This window comes from Castor canadensis, chromosome 14, assembly GCF_047511655.1.
Source record: "Castor canadensis chromosome 14, mCasCan1.hap1v2, whole genome shotgun sequence".
In the NCBI taxonomy this organism is placed as follows: domain Eukaryota; kingdom Metazoa; phylum Chordata; class Mammalia; order Rodentia; family Castoridae; genus Castor; species Castor canadensis.
Window position 1 is genome coordinate 110406645 of NC_133399.1, and position 21621 is coordinate 110428265.

The 21621-nt window shown below is 39.4% G+C and overlaps 1 protein-coding gene across 2 annotated transcripts in view; it reads right to left on the reverse strand.

The window, feature by feature from the left end:
* Positions 1-21621, reverse strand: part of Agpat5 (1-acylglycerol-3-phosphate O-acyltransferase 5) — a 45195-nt gene that overhangs the window by 19580 nt on the left and 3994 nt on the right. Inside the window, exons 2-4 of one of the 2 annotated variants that reach the window (XM_074055295.1) lie at positions 9712-9781; positions 4438-4553; positions 3002-3091 (exon numbers count right to left, since the gene is read on the reverse strand). In XM_074055295.1, the coding sequence (XP_073911396.1) occupies positions 3002-3091; positions 4438-4553; positions 9712-9781 (276 nt within the window). The remainder of the gene's footprint in view (positions 1-3001; positions 3092-4437; positions 4554-9711; positions 9782-21621) is intronic. The other variant, XM_074055296.1, reaches the window with a different exon arrangement.

Genomic DNA, 21621 nt, shown 5'->3' on the forward strand with positions numbered 1-21621 from the left:
CTATTTTACAGAGCACCCTTATGCATTTTAAGTTACTCAATGCTTAAGCAGCTTCATATTTATCACATTGAGATAAAACCGTACTTTACAAATAAGGCACCATCAAGCAAGATATTAACTATGTAATTAATCAGTCTAAGTTTTTATGCCTAATTGCTCTGGAGAGCAAAAACAAAAACATTAACATCGGATAGTTAAAAACTTCTAACCTGAGAAATGAGTTGCAAAAACTACACTACTATTTTGAATTGGTAGCCAAAAGATGTAAAACACTCATCTTTTCAAATAGACAGAATATAGAAAACAACAGGACCCGAAAGAGTTCAGTTCAATTCATTCATGCTTAAAAGACCTCAGGCAATATTGTCTACCTATAAAGAAGCATTATCTGAATAACCTATGATTACAAAACTCCTCTTCAGTGAACCTCTATGAGAATCTGAAGTTGCTCACAGGACAGATTTATAAGTAAACTCATGCAAAGTATCATCTGAAAACTAGTACAATACATAATACTTCATTTGCAATTTTGTATTTTCAGCTACTATACAAAAATAAGAATACTCAGAACCCACTATCTTTGTCTAACTCAGAAATTAATAGATTGTGCTGCATATCTTCATAATGAAGAGTGTTCAGATCTGTTAAGAAATAAAGAAAAATTGGTAAAACTCAGAAAAAATTCAAAATTTAAACTTCATTACATAATAGTAATTAGAAGGGAAAGCAGTAAGAAAAACATTAAAGTTAGTTCCAAAAACGGAGAATTCACTTCCGAGAGAGTGGGTATACGTATGCATGTATACCCACATACACAGAGGCAGTACAGGAGTTTGAACTCAGGGCCTTGAGCTCTAGCACTTGAGTCACACTCCCAGCCCAAGAATATATTTTTAATCCATAAAGTTTATACTCAAAGCCATGAAAGCAATTACTGATGGTCAATAGCTTTGAGCTCAATCATTTATAAATAAAATGATCATTTCAATGGTTAATAACTCACGTGCTATCACTTTCTGAGCCTTAGATGTTTAAAAGAACACTGATGATCAACAAGAAATCAATACTGAACTATTCATTCAGAGCCCAGTTACTTTATACATGATGACAAAGAAGGCATCTCTCTTCTTTAGTTCACACAGATGTGAGAACACCTTCTCCACAGAGCACAGGGAATGAGCAAGAAAAGAACTGTTGAAGAGTAGACTAGCGTTTCTGGGCCCTTTCTCAATTACGCAGAATGTAAATGAAATGCCTGTTCAAGAACAGGGAGTAATAAAAGTCACAGGAAAAACTGATGAACTATTACAAACATATCAAATGATGTTGAAGATTTTTGTTACTATGCACAGAAATCTACTGAACTGCTAAATTTTCATTGAAAGACCAGAGATTCTGTTCTCTCCTGTGAAGCTTCTATATATCAAAAAAAAAAAATCTATATTCAAGATGTGAAATACCACTTCAAATGTAGATATTTCAGTCTCTAATGAGAAATGAGCAGCTATTTCACACTAAAAATATACTCAGAGAGAAAAGAGTGCTGGGCAAGGAGGTAGCTCAGTGGTGGAGCTCTTGCCTAGCACAACCTGGATTCCATCCCAACACCGAAAAAGAAAAGACAAAAAAAGCTATTTAATAAGAGTTAAAGATATTCAATTTGAATTAAAACAAATTATGAAGCTAACATCTTTCTACTTAAAACAGCCCTTTCGGCTGGTCGAGTGGCTCAAGTGGTAGAGTGCCTACCTAGCAAGCATCAGTCCCTGAGTTCAAACCCCAGTACCACTACAACACAACAATAAACAACTCCTTAAAACAGCCCTTTCTCCATTCACTGGATAAGCTAATTTTCTTTTTTAAGTGAATTTCTTATTCCAAAATGAAGACTGAGGGTTGCTATAAGGATTGAACAAACAAGTGACAATACCAAGCCAGGCACTAAGTGGCAGGCTTTTAGAAAGTTTACTTGCCTTCAGGTTTAAAAAATTCTACCTAGTTTATAAAATAGTTTTCAAAGGAAGCTGCTTATATACCAGTATACCATAGAACTATCTCTGCCTTCCACTCTCCAAATTAACCTAATCTAACAAACTATAACTTAAGGGGTTTTTTAATAATTATAATCATAAACAATCAAGTCATTAAAAAGTTCATTCTATGTTACAGAGGAAAAAATGCAAATAACTTACTTCCTCAATGAACTTATTATTTAATTATGGAAATGCTATGTGTTACGATCAGAGTCTCCCTGGAATCTCCACAAAGGACCAGAAGGCCACCAAAACCTGATTTTAGTTCGAGACATATTTTGGACTGACCATCAGAAAAGCAAACAGTAAATCTGAATTATTTCACACCAATAAATTTGTGGTAATTTGTTGGAGCAGCAACAGGGAACTAGGACCCTGACTACAGTTTTCACACTTGTCATTTAATCTTCCCTACCAAATGTAGTAATCACCAACAGATTTGACACATAGGAAACGAAGGCTTAGAAAGGTGAGGTGACTTGTGCAAAGTGACAAAGTTTAAACAGCAGATCTAGGATTTAAAGCCAAATCTTATTTCAAAGGAACACTCTTATCCAACAGGCTGCCCCTTTAAAAAGCAACTTTAGTAAAACTCGACATACATAAGAAATCCAAATTTGCCCCGACAGAAATGTTGCTTGTTCAAGAACTCAATCTGATATAAAGACACCAGGAGTTTGATGAGCTCTCAGGAGCAGGAGTGTAGGGTTACCAGTGCAGCTGCATTTTCTATTCATAGAGTCTGAACCACACCAAAAGCTCCTTTTGTTCCTTGTTAAGGTCATCACTGGCAACCACCAGAAAAGGACTCAACCTGCAGCAATCTTTCTGATGCTTACCTATGTTTTTGTTCCCTAACAAAACTGGGAATTATTTACATTTGGGGTGCTATATTCTTAAATTTGAAATGAATTCTTAGATTAAAAACCGAGAGTTGCTAAGGAAATGACGGAAGCGGGCACTCTTACTGGCGTCCCTGCGTTCACGTAGCTCTGCAGCTTGCTTCTCATGTCTTTTTCATTAAATTTGGCACTTCGCTTTACGTAGATTCCTCCATGCTGGCACATAAGAAAGATGGGGAAAAGAAGTACTTACTCTTAAAATAACCAATTTCTATATGCATGAAAAAGGCAACTTTACCCCCAAGGAGTAAAGAATGAAACATTTCAGAATTTAAGCTCTATTTAATACATTCAAATGTTAGCACCTTAACACCATGTAGAAACAGCATGACTCGAATAAAATTGCATGCTATTCCATATAGGAAATACATGAACATTTAGCTTTGTCAGCAGTTAAAATAAAAATTACAGGCTCACACCTGTAATCCTAGCTACTCAGGAGACAGAGAGAGATCAGGAGGATCAAGGTTCGAGGCCAGCCCGGGCAAATAGTTTGCAAGACTCTTATCTTGAAAAGACCCAACACAACAAAGAGCTGGTGGGGTGGCTCAAGGTGTGGGCTCTGAATTCAAACCCCAGAACCGTAAAACATAAAAATAAAAACAAAAACAAAACCTGTGTCCATCTTAAAAGACACCTTTTAAACAAAAAGCTTTAACTCCCTATCAGATGGAGCTTAACTCCCAGTTTTCCTACCGACTTATAGAATCACTAACAAGTACTCTTAAAATGTCAGCACAGTCTTTAAGGGCTTGAAATATCAATCCAGCTATAGATATTTATGTGGCACTGCTATGAGGTGAATTTTTTAATAGCTTATATTAACAGTGCAAAAAAATGGGGGTTACAGCATTTCACACATACATGATCTTTTCCCCCAATACATGTAGTGAAATCTGAACTTCTAGGGTGGCTGCATGTGGGTATACAGTCCTGAAAAAACTAATTGCTGTGAAATAAAACATTAAGCTGGGTCCTGGTCCCATGCCACTGGCATCCTTCTCAGGAGAGAAATGGACACCACGGATGCACATGCATGTATGCTGTCACGGGCCAAGGAAAAAGGGCTTGGGAGAAACCAACCTCCCCCACAACCTGATCTTGATCCAGCTTTCAGAACTGTGAGGAAGTAATTTCCTCACTCTACACACTCTACATCCACAGCTCACCACTGGCTTGATCGTTAGCTTCTTAAAGTTACTGACAATCAAAGTCTATGCTTTGTAGCTTCTAATCCGGCTTCTGTATTTGCAGTTTTGCCGGTTCACCTAACTATATAGATGATTGCTCATGCATCTAAACATACATCATTAAGAATACCAGATAAAATATTTCAATTTAGAATAAGCTACTGAAGTTATTTTAAAAACATTTATTTGGGCTGGTGATGCAGCTCAGTGGCAGAGCGCCTGCCTAGCAAGGTCCAAGGTTCCATCCCCAGAACAGGAAAACACAAAACAAAATAAACATAAAATAAACACACGAATAAAGGGAAAAGTTACCCGAGCAAAGTAACAGCCATACAGCGGAAGCCACTTCAGCCCATCCTTCAGCACATAGCGCACATGTCCGAGGGCATTCTGCCTGACGGCCAAGATGTCAGCAACAATCCAGTCAACTGCAAGACAGAGCCAGTCAGGACGTGCACACACAGCCTCCTCCTCCCCCACAGAGACAGAGAAAGGCTCCTTATGGCACTGTACTGGAATACGCTTTGAAAATACCATTAGAACGTTCATAATTACTGTAAATGAACACTAGACACTTAACATAAATTGAGGAGGGGTTATCCATCCATTTCTAGAAAGGCCCTTTGGGGGATGAGTGGTAGGATTTGAACTCAGGGCCTTGCACTTACCACTTGAGCCATGCCTCTAACCCTTTCTGCTTTAGGCTACTTTTCAGATAGAGTCTTGTGCATTTTGCCCATTCTGGCCTCTCACCTTGATTCTCCTACCCAAGCCTCCTATGTAGCTGGGATTACAGTATGAACCACCATGCCCAGCTTGCTTGCTGAGATGGGTTCTAGCTGTTTTTTCCTGACTGGCCTTGGACCTCGATCCTCTGATCTCCCCCTCCTGAGTAGCTGGGATTCTAGGCATGTACCACCACAGATGGCCTTTGAAAGGCTTTTTAAGAACAAAACACAATACCAAGTAATTCAACAGCAGCATTTATAAAGAATGAAATGACCTTTTTGAATTGAGACTACAAAACAGAAACACTTTCTTTTTCAATGAAAAATGATAAATTATAACCAAAAGATGGCTAACTGAAACTATCAAGTGAACTAAATACTGTGTGTGTACATATTTCTCACATGCCTTACAAACGTGCCAAACATAGACATGTGGTCCTCACGTAGCCGGGGGCGTGGCCCAGGCTCCTGAGAAGTGAAATTACACAGATCTGTTACTGCAAAAGCACTGCAGAAGCAAGATTAGGGCATGAGTATGCTGGTCACAGCTGCAGGTAAAAAACAAAACAAAACTTCCTAGATGTTATTAGCTGAGTTTCCAAACAGAAGAAATGCTGAACAGAGGGCATGGTCTTGGCTAAATCAAAGACAAAGGCAGCAGCAAACTGGGTAGAGAAGATGGCAGACAGAGGAGAGGCTTGCGACACTCAGGGCAAACTGAGTGAAGAGGACAAGTTACAGAGCCCTGAGAGCCGTGGGAATTGGACCTGGAGGCCAAGGGCCCCTGCCGGTGAGGATGAAAACAGAAGAGGCTTGTGAGGAGGCTCTTCTAGTATTAGAAAGAAAATTGATAAAATCTGAGAAAAGAAAATAGTCCTAGCATTCTAAGTGTACTCAGAGTCACAGAAATGAGAACAAATGAGGTAAATTAAAGGGGGATTAAAAACAAAAACTGTAGGAAATAAAAGCCTGATGTTTAGAGGAGCTCACAACAAAGTGTCAGGCAAGGAGCTCGCTCCCAGTACCGTGCAATCCTTTACACAGTACACGTACTAACAGACTACCCCCAAGATTTAACACCATCAAACACCAAACTTCACCTTGTAGAGAAATGCCTTACCACTCATCATCAACTTCCTTCAACTAGGAACCTTCACGTGCAAGTGGACTTTTCACCACTGAAGACTTCCAAGCATTCTGCATCTAAGTGAAGCAGAGTGAAGCCTGCACGTGCTTTCCCTATGCATCACAGTCCTCACACTGTCTATCAGTCTGGATCCTACCCTCTTGGGCTATCAGTGACTGCTTTTCTCTGAGGTCTATAATTTCCCAGAGAAGCCCACTCCTCAGCCCCCTCTAACTCAGGTCAAATAAAACATTACTTGAGAAACATAGTTCTTTCTGATCATATCTCAGAAACATACACCAAGCCTGTTAGAACTATATCTAAGAGAAAAGTAGATTCTAAATAAATTCTGAGAACTAATTCTATGTTTCCATACAGCTCCCAAGTTAGTATACATCCTGGTATATACTGAGGTAAAGTTAAAACTAGATTTGGCATCTTTTCCTGCAATAATTACCTTTTAAAGATCAGGGAAAATACATGCATTTTTATCTTTAAAAAGCATGTTTAGGGGGGTAAGGGAGGGGATGGGGTGAGGGGGGAGAAATGACCCAAACATTGTATGCACATATGAATAAAATAAATAAATAAATTAATTAAATTAAATTTAAAAAGCATGTTTAGGTCATAACCTTGGCTGCATCTTCCAAGAGCTGTTTAGAGGAAATATAAGATTTCCAAAATATGTCACGTGCATAGTAACCTGCCATGAGCTCTGCCCTTATCCTCAATAATTTTAATGCAAACATTTAAGAACTAACTTTAGCATTCAAAAGACTAAGATTTGTGCCTTCATTATTTGATAAGGAATTATTCTTCTCACTTTTTCTGTTTGTTCTCAGCTAGGTTTCAGATGCCACTAGATTACAACTTTACATAACCCTTACTTAACTATTAGGTAAATGAACAATTTATCTTGATTAAATCAGATGATGATCCAGACAAAGTAAGGCCACGTTCCCATCAACTTGCAGAGAGGACTGGAAGGCAGTGAAAAGCAGCAGCAAGCTTCTGTACCATTATGTAACTCTATTTCTAATTCATGAGGGCCCTGTGTTGTCTAAATAGACACTGCACACAAAGCACTTTCCTGCCGTGGTTCCAGCACTGTGATAACCGCCAGCTATTACCATCCCCTCTGCTGATAAATGCCACCCATGAATGAGTCTGGCTCTCTACCAGAATTATGGGATGTCTATGTGTAAACCGCCTACAAACCCAAGCAGTAGGCATCACTCACAGCCAGCCAATAAGCTTGGCAGAATTAAGTCACTTGCTTACTACTGAGGAGCACATGCAGCAGGGTCTCTCTGACTCCAAAGTCCACGCTTCTATGACAGTTCTACTCACCGCCCATGTTGCTCCAAGCAATGGGAGCATTCATGAGATTAAAAAATTAAATAGTGTTGAAGCAGATAATTAAAGCAGGAGGAGAAGGAATCATAACCACTGTATCTTTGCTAACTCTAGAGGGAAATGAATTAACAGAAACCAAGAATGTAGAGACAGCAAGGACATGTCAAGTGAAAACAAGGGAGGAAAGAGACTAATTTAAATGTCAATTCTATTTGAATACCAAGCCAGCAAACTCACTCTGGCAGGCCTCACTCATCCTACCTATGCCTCCTCCTATCCTAGCTATGTAGCTGGGGTTATAGTCAAATGCCGTCACACCTGCCTTGGTTGTTGAAATGAGGGTCTCACTAACTTTTTGCCAGGATTGATTTCAAACCACGATCCTTTGTACGTCCACTTCCCACATTGCTAGGATGTGAGCTACCAAGCCAGGCTCAAGTTTTAGACTTTTAAAAGGCATTCAAATAGTAACCTTCCCAGGCTAGAGGTGTGGCTCAGTGGTACAGCACGTATGAGGCCCTGGGTTCCATCCCCAGCATCTCACACATCCACACACACACACACACACACACACACACAAGCCTTTTCAAATCCCCAAGTTGCCTGGTAGCAGGAGCCAGTGCTAGAGCAGGGGGAGAAGGCCGAAGGTGCTCAGAGGTAGGGTGGTGAAAGAAGTGTGGGCTGAGTGAGAGCTCATGCTTCCCATGTCTACCTCAAGCCCCAAGCATAAAACAGAAGATTTTTCTACTCTGCTGTTTATTCACAAATGTTTTTCCAGAAGTTCACACTCAGAAGGAATAAAAGTGAACAAAAGTAGCACAAAAATGACAATGGTAGTTATTTTGTTATCATCACTATTACTACCATGGCCTCCAGGAGTGCTTAAGGTACTTATTGTACACGTTGTGCCAGGACCACAGCTCTGTTAAACGAACATATTTCCAAAAGTCGTAGAAAAGGGAAAGTTGGCAGGAAAGTCAATGAGGAATTTCAGGAGAATCCTGTTAAAAAGGAAGAATACCTAGCATGAAATTAACCACTGGCCAATAAGAAAGGCAATACAGGGGAATGGAAGCTATTGAGAGGCCATAAATGCTTATTTGGGTACTTGGGTCCTAGCAGGAACTCCCCCTCAGCAGCATGACAGGAACACAGGATGATGCTCTTGGTAAAAAGCCTAACATGTCTGTACCACACTGACCACGGGAATCTTGTTTTGATGTTTTTGCCTGAAGTCAAATGTAATTAGACCAAATAGTCTCAATCAGTCCCATTCATAAAGTTGGGGGAAATATATCAAAATTCCTATTACCCCCAAAATACCTATTAATCCAACTCTTATCTCACTCATCTAATGAGTGCACTAAATTCAGAAAAATTCATTACAACTCCCTTTACTTGCTATGCTTACCTATGGTATTAGGTAGCAATAAAAGCAACAAAATCATGCAGACAGAGTTGAAAGAAGAGAACAAAGCAAAACCAAGGCTCAGTGGTGTTCCACTAGGAGCACCGTTACCAGGCTGTTTGTAGCCTTGAGCTTCTAGGCACTATATTTTATAAACAATAAAAATGGGATATAACAGGTATGAAAAGCAGTCACGTGTATGAAAAAACGAGAAGTGGCATTTTTGGGGTGCTATCGTACTCGGCGAACTGAAGAGTTCCTTACCCCACATGAACAACTTGGTTTTGATATCGTATTAGTTATCTGGATGTCACCACCGGGAGGACTTCGTAAAGGGGGCTGCAGGACACAATGTACCAGTTTGACAAATCATTGATAATTATTTTAAAATAAGTAGTTTCTTAAAGTACCTTAGTCTAATCTACAGTACATACTGCCCTGTATTGGAAACCAGTGCAAGCTAGATTAAAGCATGTGAAGAAGCAAAAGAAAGTGCAGACATTAGAACTGATTAGAACACTAGCACTGTGCTCAGGAAAGGAGTATTCATGCACTGGAAAAAACAGAACACAGCCTAATGATAAAAACATACAACAAAAATGAGGTGTGGTGCTACACGCCTATAATCCCAGCACTCAGGAGGCTGAAGCAGGAGAATTTTGAGTTTGAGGTCAGCCTGGGCTACGTAGCAAGACCCTATCTCGGTAATAAAATAAAAAGTGTACACGCACACATAACTTATAAAAAGAAGAATGAATAAAAAGCTATTCAAAGAAATGGGGGTAGGGTAAGAAAATAGCTTCCCATCAGAAAGAGGGAAAAATCTAAGAAAATCAATTAACTTTCACATTACTGACTTTCCAAAGACTAAAATCACAAAAACACAAGGACAGGTGTAAAACATGCACAGAAAACTACAATAACAACAGCAAAGAAAATCCGAAGTTTCATGCAAATGAAATACAAACCTGTGCTTTGATGATTTGCTAAATATATTATATTTTCTTTATGTTTTGGCAAATCTCCATATAGCAATATCTAAAAGATAAGACAAAAGAAACATTACTTTGATATTTTAAAACATACTACTACAATACACAAAATAAGATAACGTGAACAACTGACAAATACATGATGTGCAAGTACCCTCTCTCCTGAGGTTTCTCTCAGGAGCCTCGCGGACCATAAGCAGCTTGTTTATAGGGAGTTAGATGTAGGGCAGGCTAATGGCCATAAAGTAAAATAGAATAATCAATATCCTCAGAAAAATCCACGAGCATTGACTGACTACTCACAATATATAAAACTGTCCGTTAAGGCTCTTCAGATCGCCTACAGTACGGTGGAAGAGACAGAACACAGACATGAAAATGCAGCATGCTTTATTTGGAAGAACTGTCACACGCAGAGCGGGTGGGTTCAGAAGTGTGATTTCGGCAGATGAGACAAAGGGAAAATGTTCACGAACACAGACCGAATGAAAACAGTGTGTCAGGAGTCCTGTACCAGGACACCACATGGTGACTACCAAATGAAGATAGGTTCTCTGTGCTGCAAATCGATATATTCAGTGGAGTAGCATAAGAAACACATTAATCTCTGCAACTCAGGCAGAGGCCCTGGTGACCTGGAGCAAGAAATACCACGAGAAGGACTGCAGCTTTATTCTGTAAGAACCAGGGAGACTCTGAGTCTCCATGAGAACAGAGTTCAGAAGAGCAACCCATAGCATGGAGGAGGAGCCGACAGACTGCAGGCTTCCAGACCAATGGACCAGGCAGTGGGGACACAGGTGTCTCTGGATTAGTCTTTCTGCTGTTTTATATATCTTAATTATTCCATAGTATAGTATAACGTATGTTGTGATACCATATGTATTACAAATTATATAACACACACACACACACACACACACACACACATATATATATACACGTATTATATATATATATATATACACATATTTTATCTCTGTCTCTTTATACATATCTCCACATATATCCGTGTGTGTACATATGTATACATTTTGGCATTACTGCAGTTTGAATTCAGGGCCTCACGTTTGCTAAGCAGTGCTCTAACATTTGAGTCATGCTCCCAGACCTTTTTGCTTTAGTTATTTTTCAGGTAAGATCTCAATCCTCCCATTTATACCTCCCACATAGCTGTGATTACAGATGTGTACCACCACACCCAGCTTTTTGGATGAGACAGGGTCTTGCTAACTTTGCCTGGGCTGGCTTTGAACAGCAATTCTTCCAATCTGCCTCTCAAATAGCTACAATTACAGGCATGAGCTACCATACCTGGTTCATTAATATCTTAATAACAAAAGAAAGAAAAAGACATTAGCCTAACATCTTTGTGAAAAAATGCAACTATATGATACAAAGTTTGGGAGGTCAGGATCCAGACTGAGGTTTCTGTTATCTTCCTTAGAAAAATCACACAGTGTAGTATACAGTGTTTTAAAATATTTGTCCAATTATTTTTAATAAAACTTATCAATGGAATGAGTAAGTAAGTAGTCAACATTTTGAGCTGTGCAGGGTCAAAACTGAAGTAGCAGCTTGTGAGCAACCCCGAATCTATTAGCAACGAGCAGAACTGCTCCAGGACCGCTAGGACGGCTGGATTTAAAAGTACTGGAGACACATGCAGACAGTCAGGGTATCCAGCATGTTTGGAAACAGGCCTAGCCCCCAAGCTGAAGGCAACACTTGACCCATCCAAAGACTCCTTTCCACTCCCCGAGGAGAGCTCGTTTAAGGGAGACTAGGTTGCAGCCTGTGAAGGGAGAGCTCATTTTAAAATAAAACAAGCACAGTACAGGTGGAGAGGAAAGAAAAAACAGACACAGTCCTCTAATGTCATGATCAGACAATGTCTGGGCCAAGAGTGTAGCTCAGTACTACAGCATCTTCCTGGCATACACAAGGCCCTGGGCTCAGTGCCCAGCACTTAAAACAAACAAACAACAACAACAAAAAAGGTGTAACAGTGAATACACTCAATATATGCATTAGTTTTAGAAGGCTGTTTAAAGACTTCTTGGTCCAGCCTTGATTTGACACTTGGATGGGCTGAGGCTTATAAAAACCAATTCTTCGTTCAAAAACCTATGATCAGCCAGGCACAGGCATGGGCCTGTAATCCTTACTCAGAAAGTGGAGATTAGAATGATGGCAGTTCAAGGACAGCCCATGCAAAAAGTTTGCAAGACTCCATCTCAACCAACAGCTGGATGCATGCACCTGTCATCCCAGTTCGAGAGAGGCTGAAATTGGCAGGCTTGCCATTCCAGGCCAGCCAGGGCAAAAAGTCCCAACAGAAAGATCTGGGTGTGGGGGCATGTCTGTCACCCCAGCTACAGAGGGAAACAATAGGATCATGATCCACGCTGGCCCAGGGGGAAAAGGGAGACCCCGTGTCAAAAATAACCAGAGGACTGGCAGCATGGCTCAAGCAGTAGAGCACCTGACTAGCAAGTACAAAGCCCTGAATTCAAACCCCAGTACTGCCAAAAAAGCAAAAGTAATCAAGAAAAAAGTGCTGGAAGCATGGCTCAAGTGGTAGAGTTCCTGCCTAGCAAGCACAGTCCTGAGTTCAAACCCCAGTACCGCCACAACAACCAACCAACCAACTAAACCCCATGATCAGTTAATGGCAGAACCAACCACATCTCCACTCTTTGGACCTAGTCCTCTACTGGATTGCCATGTTGGCCTCAAAATGGACACAAACAGAAAGTTAAAAGCTTTGAAGAAACCACCATCTCTTCTTAGATATTTCTACTTCTGCCAATGGATCTTTCTAATCTTAAAAAAAATAAGCATAAAGAACACACAATGTTCAAAAGATGAGTCACTTAGAAGTGGCTTTAAGAATGTAATTCACAGCCCTTGAAGACTTTTTATGTATCTATTTTTATAGACATATGTAAGAAGTATGTGCCTACAAACTGTAAAAAGATTTTCTTCCATATGCCCAATATTTTACTGAAAGAAATATTGTTTCTAACTGAAATGTAAAAGAAGCCAGTAAGCATAGTTTAAAATCTCAAAGTAGATGGCTCTTCTCCACACTTTTCATTCAGCACTTGAACTCTACACCATGGAACTCAGTAGTGATGTTGAGTCAGAAAGCAGAGCAGCCCTTTACATTTAAAACCTTAAAAGATCTGAGAACCAGTAAGTGAAATAAGCTATAAATTTGGACTCAATAGATGTAAATCACTACTAAGTACTTTGAATTGACAAAGATAATCCAAAGAAAAGAATGAATGAGATTTTTAAGGCCCTACATTCTGAGGCTCCAAGATGATCAAAATTTCTACCATTCACTGAAATGGAAAAGTTAGGTATTTGTTTTTAAGTTTACTAATACAGAAAGGAAGAAAAAGTTTTCATTTTAAGAATGAAGATTTTCAGAATACTTAATAAGTCATTACTATCTTATTAACAAATACATGACTAATGTGATAGCTGCAGTGTTTTCAAATTTAAAAAGTTCTTAAGAATGTACCCATACAAATTATTAGATCATGACATGACTACCTCTAAGCTGACCTGAACTACCTCACTGCAACCATCTCTAAGGCAACTTCTCCTCCTAGCTTACTCACCTCCTCACAGAAGCCTACCCTCCATCCCTTTGCAGGAAGACATTTCCTTTCATAGTCTTGCTACCATGGAGGGTACACTGGCAGACTCATTTACAAGTTCTACCCCCTTATGGCCTATGAGTGCCATTTTTTAACCCCCAGAGCCTAGCATCCAGATATGGCTGCAACAGATGTTTACTGAATCATTAAGCTTGCACTTTTATTTTTCACAAATGGTAAAGCTGTATCTCCTTTCAACATAAAAGCAGTTATGGAATAAACATGTGAAACACTTTAAAGGTACCAGTGACTTCTTAAAGGCATCATTCCGTGAATCTTCTAGTACTCGTTTCAAATCACGTCACTCTGTAAATGTGTTTTACAGATAATTTGTTCCTTCCAAACAAGGCACGTGAAAACATAAGGGCTTTTGTTTTTAAATTATTCTTTAATTTCAGACCCATCACAACTATTTCTTCATAACTTTGTTAGATTTATAGTTTTTAAAAACTTATCTAAAGTCCCTTAAGAGAAGAATAATGTTCTTTTAATTAAGTCAGAGACAGACAATGAAAATGTTTCCTGAGCAATTATCTTTACAACAAGCACCGAGAAACTGCTTTTTCTAAACAGCACTGACTCCTCACTTGGGCCCTCAAGTTTATGACAATGAGAAGCACCGTGGAGCAGAGTAATCTCATGGGAACCAGAGTGCTACCCTCACTTCTCCAAGTCCTCTGCAAATGACCTGAACAGGGACAATAGGACCAGCGTCAAGAAGCACACCCGGCTGACACTATAAACGCTGACCAGCTGGACTCGACCACCAGAGCACACTCTCCGCATCGTCGGCACTCAAGCAGCACATGCCAGCATCAAGGGACCACTCCTGGGGGCCTCTCCTTGCCGGCCTCCTGCCCGCTCTGGCGGGCAACCTTCCTCAGTTGGTCTCCATCTCCCGTGTAGCAGCACTGGTCCACCGTGACCAGTAAGCTCTGGTCACCGCTACAGGTCAGCCGCCTGGCCTGAGTTCTTTACCGTGGACAGCCTTACTGTGGCCCCAATGCTCCAGGGCTCTCTCCTCGCTCTCTCAAGAACCTGCCTTCAGTCGGTGACGCTTCCCCCGACCCCGTCTTCTTTTTGGTGAGTCCTTACACGTGTACCACTCCCTCAATGAATGTGTGAACTGAACGTGTGGCTCTGGGTCCTCCTTCACGTGTGTCGCCAGCCAGCGTGGTTGAACACTGCGACAGAGTGCACGCTTTTGTGGGCCTGTTCACTTCAGCAGAACCAGAACTGAGATAATGAGCCAGGCCACACTGTGCAGTGACTGTTTAATTACACACACCTCTCCACCCCTGCTCAAACGCTTTCCCCATTTAAGCCTAAAGCTCAAGTCAGGACCCCAAAGCTGCACGGAGACCTTACTTCACCTTCTCCCACAGCACGGCAAGTGGCAGAAGAAATCTCTCTCCCTTTCCTCATTTCCACTCCCACTATTTGGCCCTCTGGGGGAGTGGTGGAACCTGACTTGTTGTGGCCCCTGGAGTTTCAGGGCCTCTGCTTACATTATTACAACTGACATACTAGTTATTATTCTGCTTTAGTCAAACAACCTAGTTTGTCTTCACAAACTGGCCTCCACAAGAAGGCCAGGATGTAGATTATTTCACCTCACTCTGATTATGTCTTCAGACTGTTTTTAATTTACTCCCATGACCTATCAGCTACTTGAGCACTCGCTTTTGTATCCTAAAACAGGTAGGAAAAAGTGTGTAATATCGAGTAACACCACCACAGAGACCTAACTATCCAGCACTCTCGCTTTGTTAAAAAACACATTCTTTAAGTCAATAAGGCCCATTTGCCTCCAGCATGCAAAGTTTGACATAGGCTGCATAACTAGAAAACACACTTCCATCACTCAATACAGAGGAAGCTGTCGAATGATACATCCCTTTGGCACAAGAATTACTTCTACTGAAAGCAAAGAAGCCTTCTGCCTAGAGGCAGGGCATAAGTTTCCTTTTGTAAAGGTGACATGGACTTCTTTTTAGCAAAGTGTCCAAAACAGGAAGATAAGAAACTACCAGTGTGAATCTTCACAGAGAACTACTAAACGACCCTTACGTGGCGTGGATTTTCAAGTCATCTTCCCATGATCTTCCAGTCCCATGGGCCCAGACCACTTTCTTTCTTTTGATTAATCACATCTTCACAATTTATCATCCTTTGTTAAAATCATGTACAAACTCCTTGATCAGCTGAGGTTGCACTTCTTTTCCAAGCCTCTCCCCACATAAAAATATTAACATCAGTATTCATATGCCTTCTCGTCTTAACTTGTCTTTTGTAAATTTAATTCACAAGCTCCAGCCACCCAACCTAAGAGGGGAGAGGAAAAGTTTGCTCTCCCCACACTGACACATAATAGTCACTTAGACCCCAGGCTTAAAAGTACTGAACTTGGATTAAGGCTTGCCTTTGAATCCTAGCAAGAAAACCTGATCAAAAGAATCTAACCTCTCCACACCTATCTCGTTACTATTAAATGAATGTTATGTAGAAACTGCTCCTTGGAGGATTTGGGTGAAATAAGTGAGACTGTGTAGACCATTTCATACAAGGCCTGGAACATAGTAATCATCTAAAAAGTACTAAACTGTTGCTGGCATTCAATAAAGTACATTTTTATTCAAAATTCTGTTAAGTTATTAATGGATAAGAGAATAACTTCCTAGTATACCTCCCTCTCCCCCAAATAGTCTCTGATTAACAAAGAAATTCAACAAAAGGAATTTCAGTTTAAATTAAGACTGCATATAAAGTTTACATGGTTTACAATCACTTGAAATGAATTTTAAATCTGTTTTTGTGCCAGTGAAATTCGGTCATGTACATAATGAATGACATTGTAATCAACCATGGAAAGCATTTACAACAGTGGGGTCCCATAAGATTATAACAGAACTGAAAACTTCCTATCACCTAGTAATGACAGTCATCTTAAAGTCATAGCACAACCAGTAATTCATGTGTTGGTGGATTGCTGATGTCAACAAACCTTCCATGCTGCCAAGCATACAAAAGTCTAGCACATATAATTACATACAGTACACAATAGTTAAGAACCAATGACTTCCTGATTTATAAATTTACTATACTTTTTATGGTTACCTTAAAGTGCACCCTATGTACATCTTGTGTTTATGGCATCAAGGGGCCACATGAGTGATTAAGCTATACCATCTAGATGGTTTGTGAAAGTATACTCTGTGGTGTTTGCACAATGAAATTGCCTAAGGACATGTTACTCAAAACATGTCTCTATCATTAAGTAACATGTGACTGTATATCACCAACCGACCAGTAAGAGAATTCTACTGTAAAGCACATATCTGTGGTCTTTGTGTGGGATCAGATTTGAAAGATTTCATTGACTAGTAAAATTATGATACTCTTCTGAAACAAGATCAAATTAATAAACATAGTTATTTGGTTAATAATAAGAATGCAACAGAATCATCAAACGATACATAAATAGAAGCTTACAGATCACAAAGCTCTTTTTTACACACCATCTCTCAGCACTGTCTTTACTTTAGAGGTCGTGTTTGTTTCTCAGCATCTATGATGTGCCAGTCACTGAGTTTCCCATTGTCTCACTTAGTCTTCAAAACAGCATAACAAAACATTCCATTTGAGGATGGTAATACTGAGGTTGAGCAGTTGACTTGATTGACACGTGTGTCAGAGAAATAGGAATTATAAGCAGGCTTCTCACTCCAAGACCCCAAGTCTTCAACTACAATAAAACTATTCTTTGCAAAATTTTCAAACAGAAAACAACAAATGAGAAGACTTCTCATATACTGAAAGCTTATGTAATTTTTTCACCTTGAATATTTACCACAAGGATATAAGAAACTGATGTGAATAAAAAAACAAAAATCTTCCTTCACCAATAATACACATTAAGAATAGGAGGAAAGCAGTATATAAAGAGCTGTAGTTCACCACATTCCACCCAACTCATAGAAGAACCATCTGCTAATATAAGCAATAGCTCCTACCCAAAGAAACTCTGGGATCAGTGGTATCATTTTACTTCCAAAGTTCTCTTTTCATCCCAACAATTTCTTTTTTTTTTTTTTGTCTTCTGGGACTGGGGTTTGGAACTGAAGGCTTCATACTTGCAAAGCAGGTGCTCTACCTCTTCAGCCACTCTGCCAAGCCCCTGTTCACATCTTTATTTTGGTCTTTACCTGCCTAAACATTCAAGGCCTTTTTCTTTTAGCTGACATCTTTCTGCTCTGCTAAATGATGTGCTACTTAAGGAAGGGCACCATTTCACCACTCTAAAACACTAGCCCCTGTCCAGTTGGCACTTCATATGCAGCTGGATCTTAACATACCTTTCCTTTTCAGGGACCATCACCCTCATTTCTTTCTGTTCCTAGAATTCCCACCCCAAGACAGATGATAGAAAAGTTGTCTTACAGAGTCCTCTAAAATACCCATGCAACACTTCATTTCGGGTTTTCATTGCTAGTTCCTACAGAGAAACAGAGAAAATAGAGTAAGTCTTGGAGAATTGCATAGGTTCAAAAACTACAGGCTTTTATTGACAAGTAAACAAAGGCTTCTCTGTTTCCTGGCAGTTCTAGAATTCCTTCTTTTACAATGTCTCAGACCTTACCCATTTTGTTTTACTTGGAGGGTGGAATTCATTTTTCAGTAGACTAAGATCAAAATTTGTCAACTACTAAGGCCATTCAAGAATTCCCACCCTTTAAAAGTGAGACACATCTATGTATCCACATAAACTCAAGAGTTGTATTTCCTGTAGAGTATACTGCCTTATTGTTAAAAGAAAAAAGTCAAGTCATTCTCCCCTTTATTGCCAGCTCCAGGAAGCTACAATCTTACAGAAGGATATATATTCATATGTGTGCATATATATGTATAAAGATATGCTAATTTCATGTTAAATTATATACATTGTTACATAAAAGTAATCCTGACATCAAACGGGATGAGATCATGGTAGATGAGGAACGGCTGGGGTTTGAGTTGGAACCCTGTTGAAATTATTTTGATAATGAAAGGAGGAGGGGGTGGGGGGAGGAGGAAGCAGCTGGGCTCCAGTGAAACCAAGGAATGGAGGGAGACAGAACAGAATTCAGGCAGCCTTGAATGCCATATGCTTAGTAGTCTTTACATTCATTCTCTCATCAATTAAGAATTTCTTTACCCTAACCACAGCGTGTTACTAAGTCACTTGTGTTGAATTCAAAGTAGTTTGTAATAACTGATACAGCGTTCTTGAAAAACTCAAGCAAGGAGTTATTTTAAAGTTCCATTATCTCTAAATCACAGAGCTAATAAACACCACCTCAACAATTTCAGATATATTTTAACTGTTTGTCCCCATTTTTCCTAGCAGGAATACCTTGAAAGCAGGGAACTCACTTCAACCAGTATAACCACATCACTTGACAAAACATCTTCAGAACATGGGCCCTGAAGCTAGACTGCTTTGGGACTAAATCCTGGCTTGAAGACTTACAGACATGAACTACCTGTGCCTAAGTTTTCTCATCTGTAAAAAGCAAAGAATGGTATCTACCTTGTAAGGATGAAATGATCTATGTAACAAACAATACGCTACACAACAGTATTCATGAAATGCTGAATTTGTTACTAACCCACCCTTTCCTTGTTCCTCAATAACCAATCACAAAGTTCTATCAGCTACTTTCAAAATTGATCTGGAATTCTTCTCAATATCAACTGTCCTGACCCTATCTCTCATCTGAATAATTATAATATCATTCAAACTGGTACTTTTACAGAGCTCCATACACACAAAAAAATGTCATTTGTTCAAGGAAGCTTTTTCAAACCTCTGCCCCCACCCACTAGGCTGAACAACCTCATGCAGCACAGTAAATTTTAATTATCTTGTCATTGCCTATCTTCCCCACTTGAATGTGAGTTCCAAAAGGGTAAGTACCTCGTTCATTGCTTTCTTCATCCCTGAGTAACTTAAGTAGCACAGCACCTGGAACAAGGTGCACACAGAAATATTGGATGGATGGATGATTACTGAGCTCTAGTGATCCCTGACTGAAAAATCATTACTTAGTATGAGATTATTAGCTATTAATATCAACCTGTGTTTAAGGAACTACAATGAGAAAACAGTAAGTAGCAAAAATTAACTTCTAATTCATGAGATAAGTTTGTTCAGCTCCTCAAAATGAGACAAATTTACAAAAGAAGGAAGGTAAACTAAGTACACAGTCATGTTTTCCTTGTCTTTTCCCTAAAGGCATAGAGTTGGCCCCATAGGCATGGAGATGTAAGTAAGGCTACTAGAAAACCCATCCAAGATGTTAATTTGATGGAATGATTCAAACATTTATTTAAAGCTCTTAGAAGAAATCTAGGACTGGTGGGACACCCAAGGCCATGGGGTTTGATCCTTGCACTGCCAAAAAAAAGAAAAAGTAATTGTACTGGGATGAAACTCAGTGGTAAAGTGCATGTCTAGCATGTGCAAGGCCCTGGGTTCAATACCCAGAACCGGAAAAAAATTAGCTTCACACCAATTTGTTACATACCTGAGAAAGATGTATGTAGGGGGTGACAGGAGGAAGGGGAACTTTAACTTTCTCAAAATATTTTGGCAGTGTTTAAGTGTTTTATTGCATCTGTGATTTAAAACAGAAAAATAAGGCATTAAAGAACTCTACACAAATGCAACCTAAAATAACTGGTTCATTCACAGAGGTTTATGTTTATACAGTGCTTTTAAAAAGTTCTAATTACATTTCTCTAAGATTTTCTTATCCCTTGTAAGTTAACAAGTTCCCCAGCCAGACTTAAATTGTTATACTATAATTGTATTTTATTGGGAAATGTTTAATTCCCTATATAAGTGTCTTTCCTTCTGCTTAAACAAGCAAAGGCACAGGCACACCCAAGTTTGCCCAGTCCTTTATCTCCCAACTAAACCAAAGGACCATGCATGATGAATAAACAGAGAAAAAATCAAACCAAGGCTACAAACAGCAACTCACATTCTACTCAGGATGACTGATATTGGAGAAAGCTCTCAATATCTGGGCAGAACATTGAAAGAATCCAGACATGATAAAATGGGTCAGACTAGATGACCTGTACAGTTCCTCTAACTCTAAATAAACATGTTTAATTCCAGGAGTTTAGCTGCTTTTCAGCAAGATACAGAATGCAAACTTAACTCAGGAAGCTTAGAACTATTTTGATCAGACAGCACTAGAGAAAGAAGCAGTTTTAAACAGTTTCTAGATAAGAAGCCTTTGCTGTTTCTGAAGAACGTGAAACAATGTTTCATTGCAAAGTATGAATCACTAGAAGTTAGTGGTCTAACTGAGCACATTACATAGACATCAAAATCTTAAGATTATCTTGCCTCTAGTGTTTTCCAAACCAATTTGCACTTAAAGCAGATCAACTGAAGTTTTAATTTATTTTATATAAACTGAGAAAGTCAGCCAGGTGTGGTGGCACACATTTGTAATCCCAGCTATTTGGGAGGCTGAGGCAGGAGGATGTCGAGTTTAATGCCATCCTGGACTACACAGCAAGACTCCCATCTCAAAAATAAAATAATCTCCAATTTTATTGTTATGATATGTTAGTATTTGGGAGAGAGGAGATTACCAGTTTAAACCATTAATGGGAAATAGATAGTAAAGTAAACCCAAATGTAATCTACTTATTTAAACAAATAAAATGGTGATAAACCCATTCACTGGGAGATGGTGAAGAGGCATGTATCGATATCACAAGACTGCTGGCCTACAAATATCAATGATGAGTTTTTGGTGCATTTCACTGGAATGAGAAAAGAAATTTCTGGAAAAAGAAAGAATTCTGACATTGGGAAAAAAACTTCATTAACTTTTAACAGCTTCACAAAACATGATAGAAAGACTTTTTCATTGCTTACAGCTATTACAGTTATGTATGCAGCAATCTCAATATTAAGATACATCCAGAATTCTAAAATAAAAAAAACTAGGATAAATCCCGTTTTATCTCAACTAAGAAGAGCAGCAATGAAGCTGCCCTAGCTCCTTTTTCAGGAGCTAGAGCCACTCCCTCTGCAGTACTCCCACTTCCTATTCAGCTTTCCACAAGTCTTCAACTCTGGTTCAAGGGTGCATGCACACTGACCTCTTATTCTGAGTCTCCGAGCACCCCACATACAAATTTTTTCTATAAT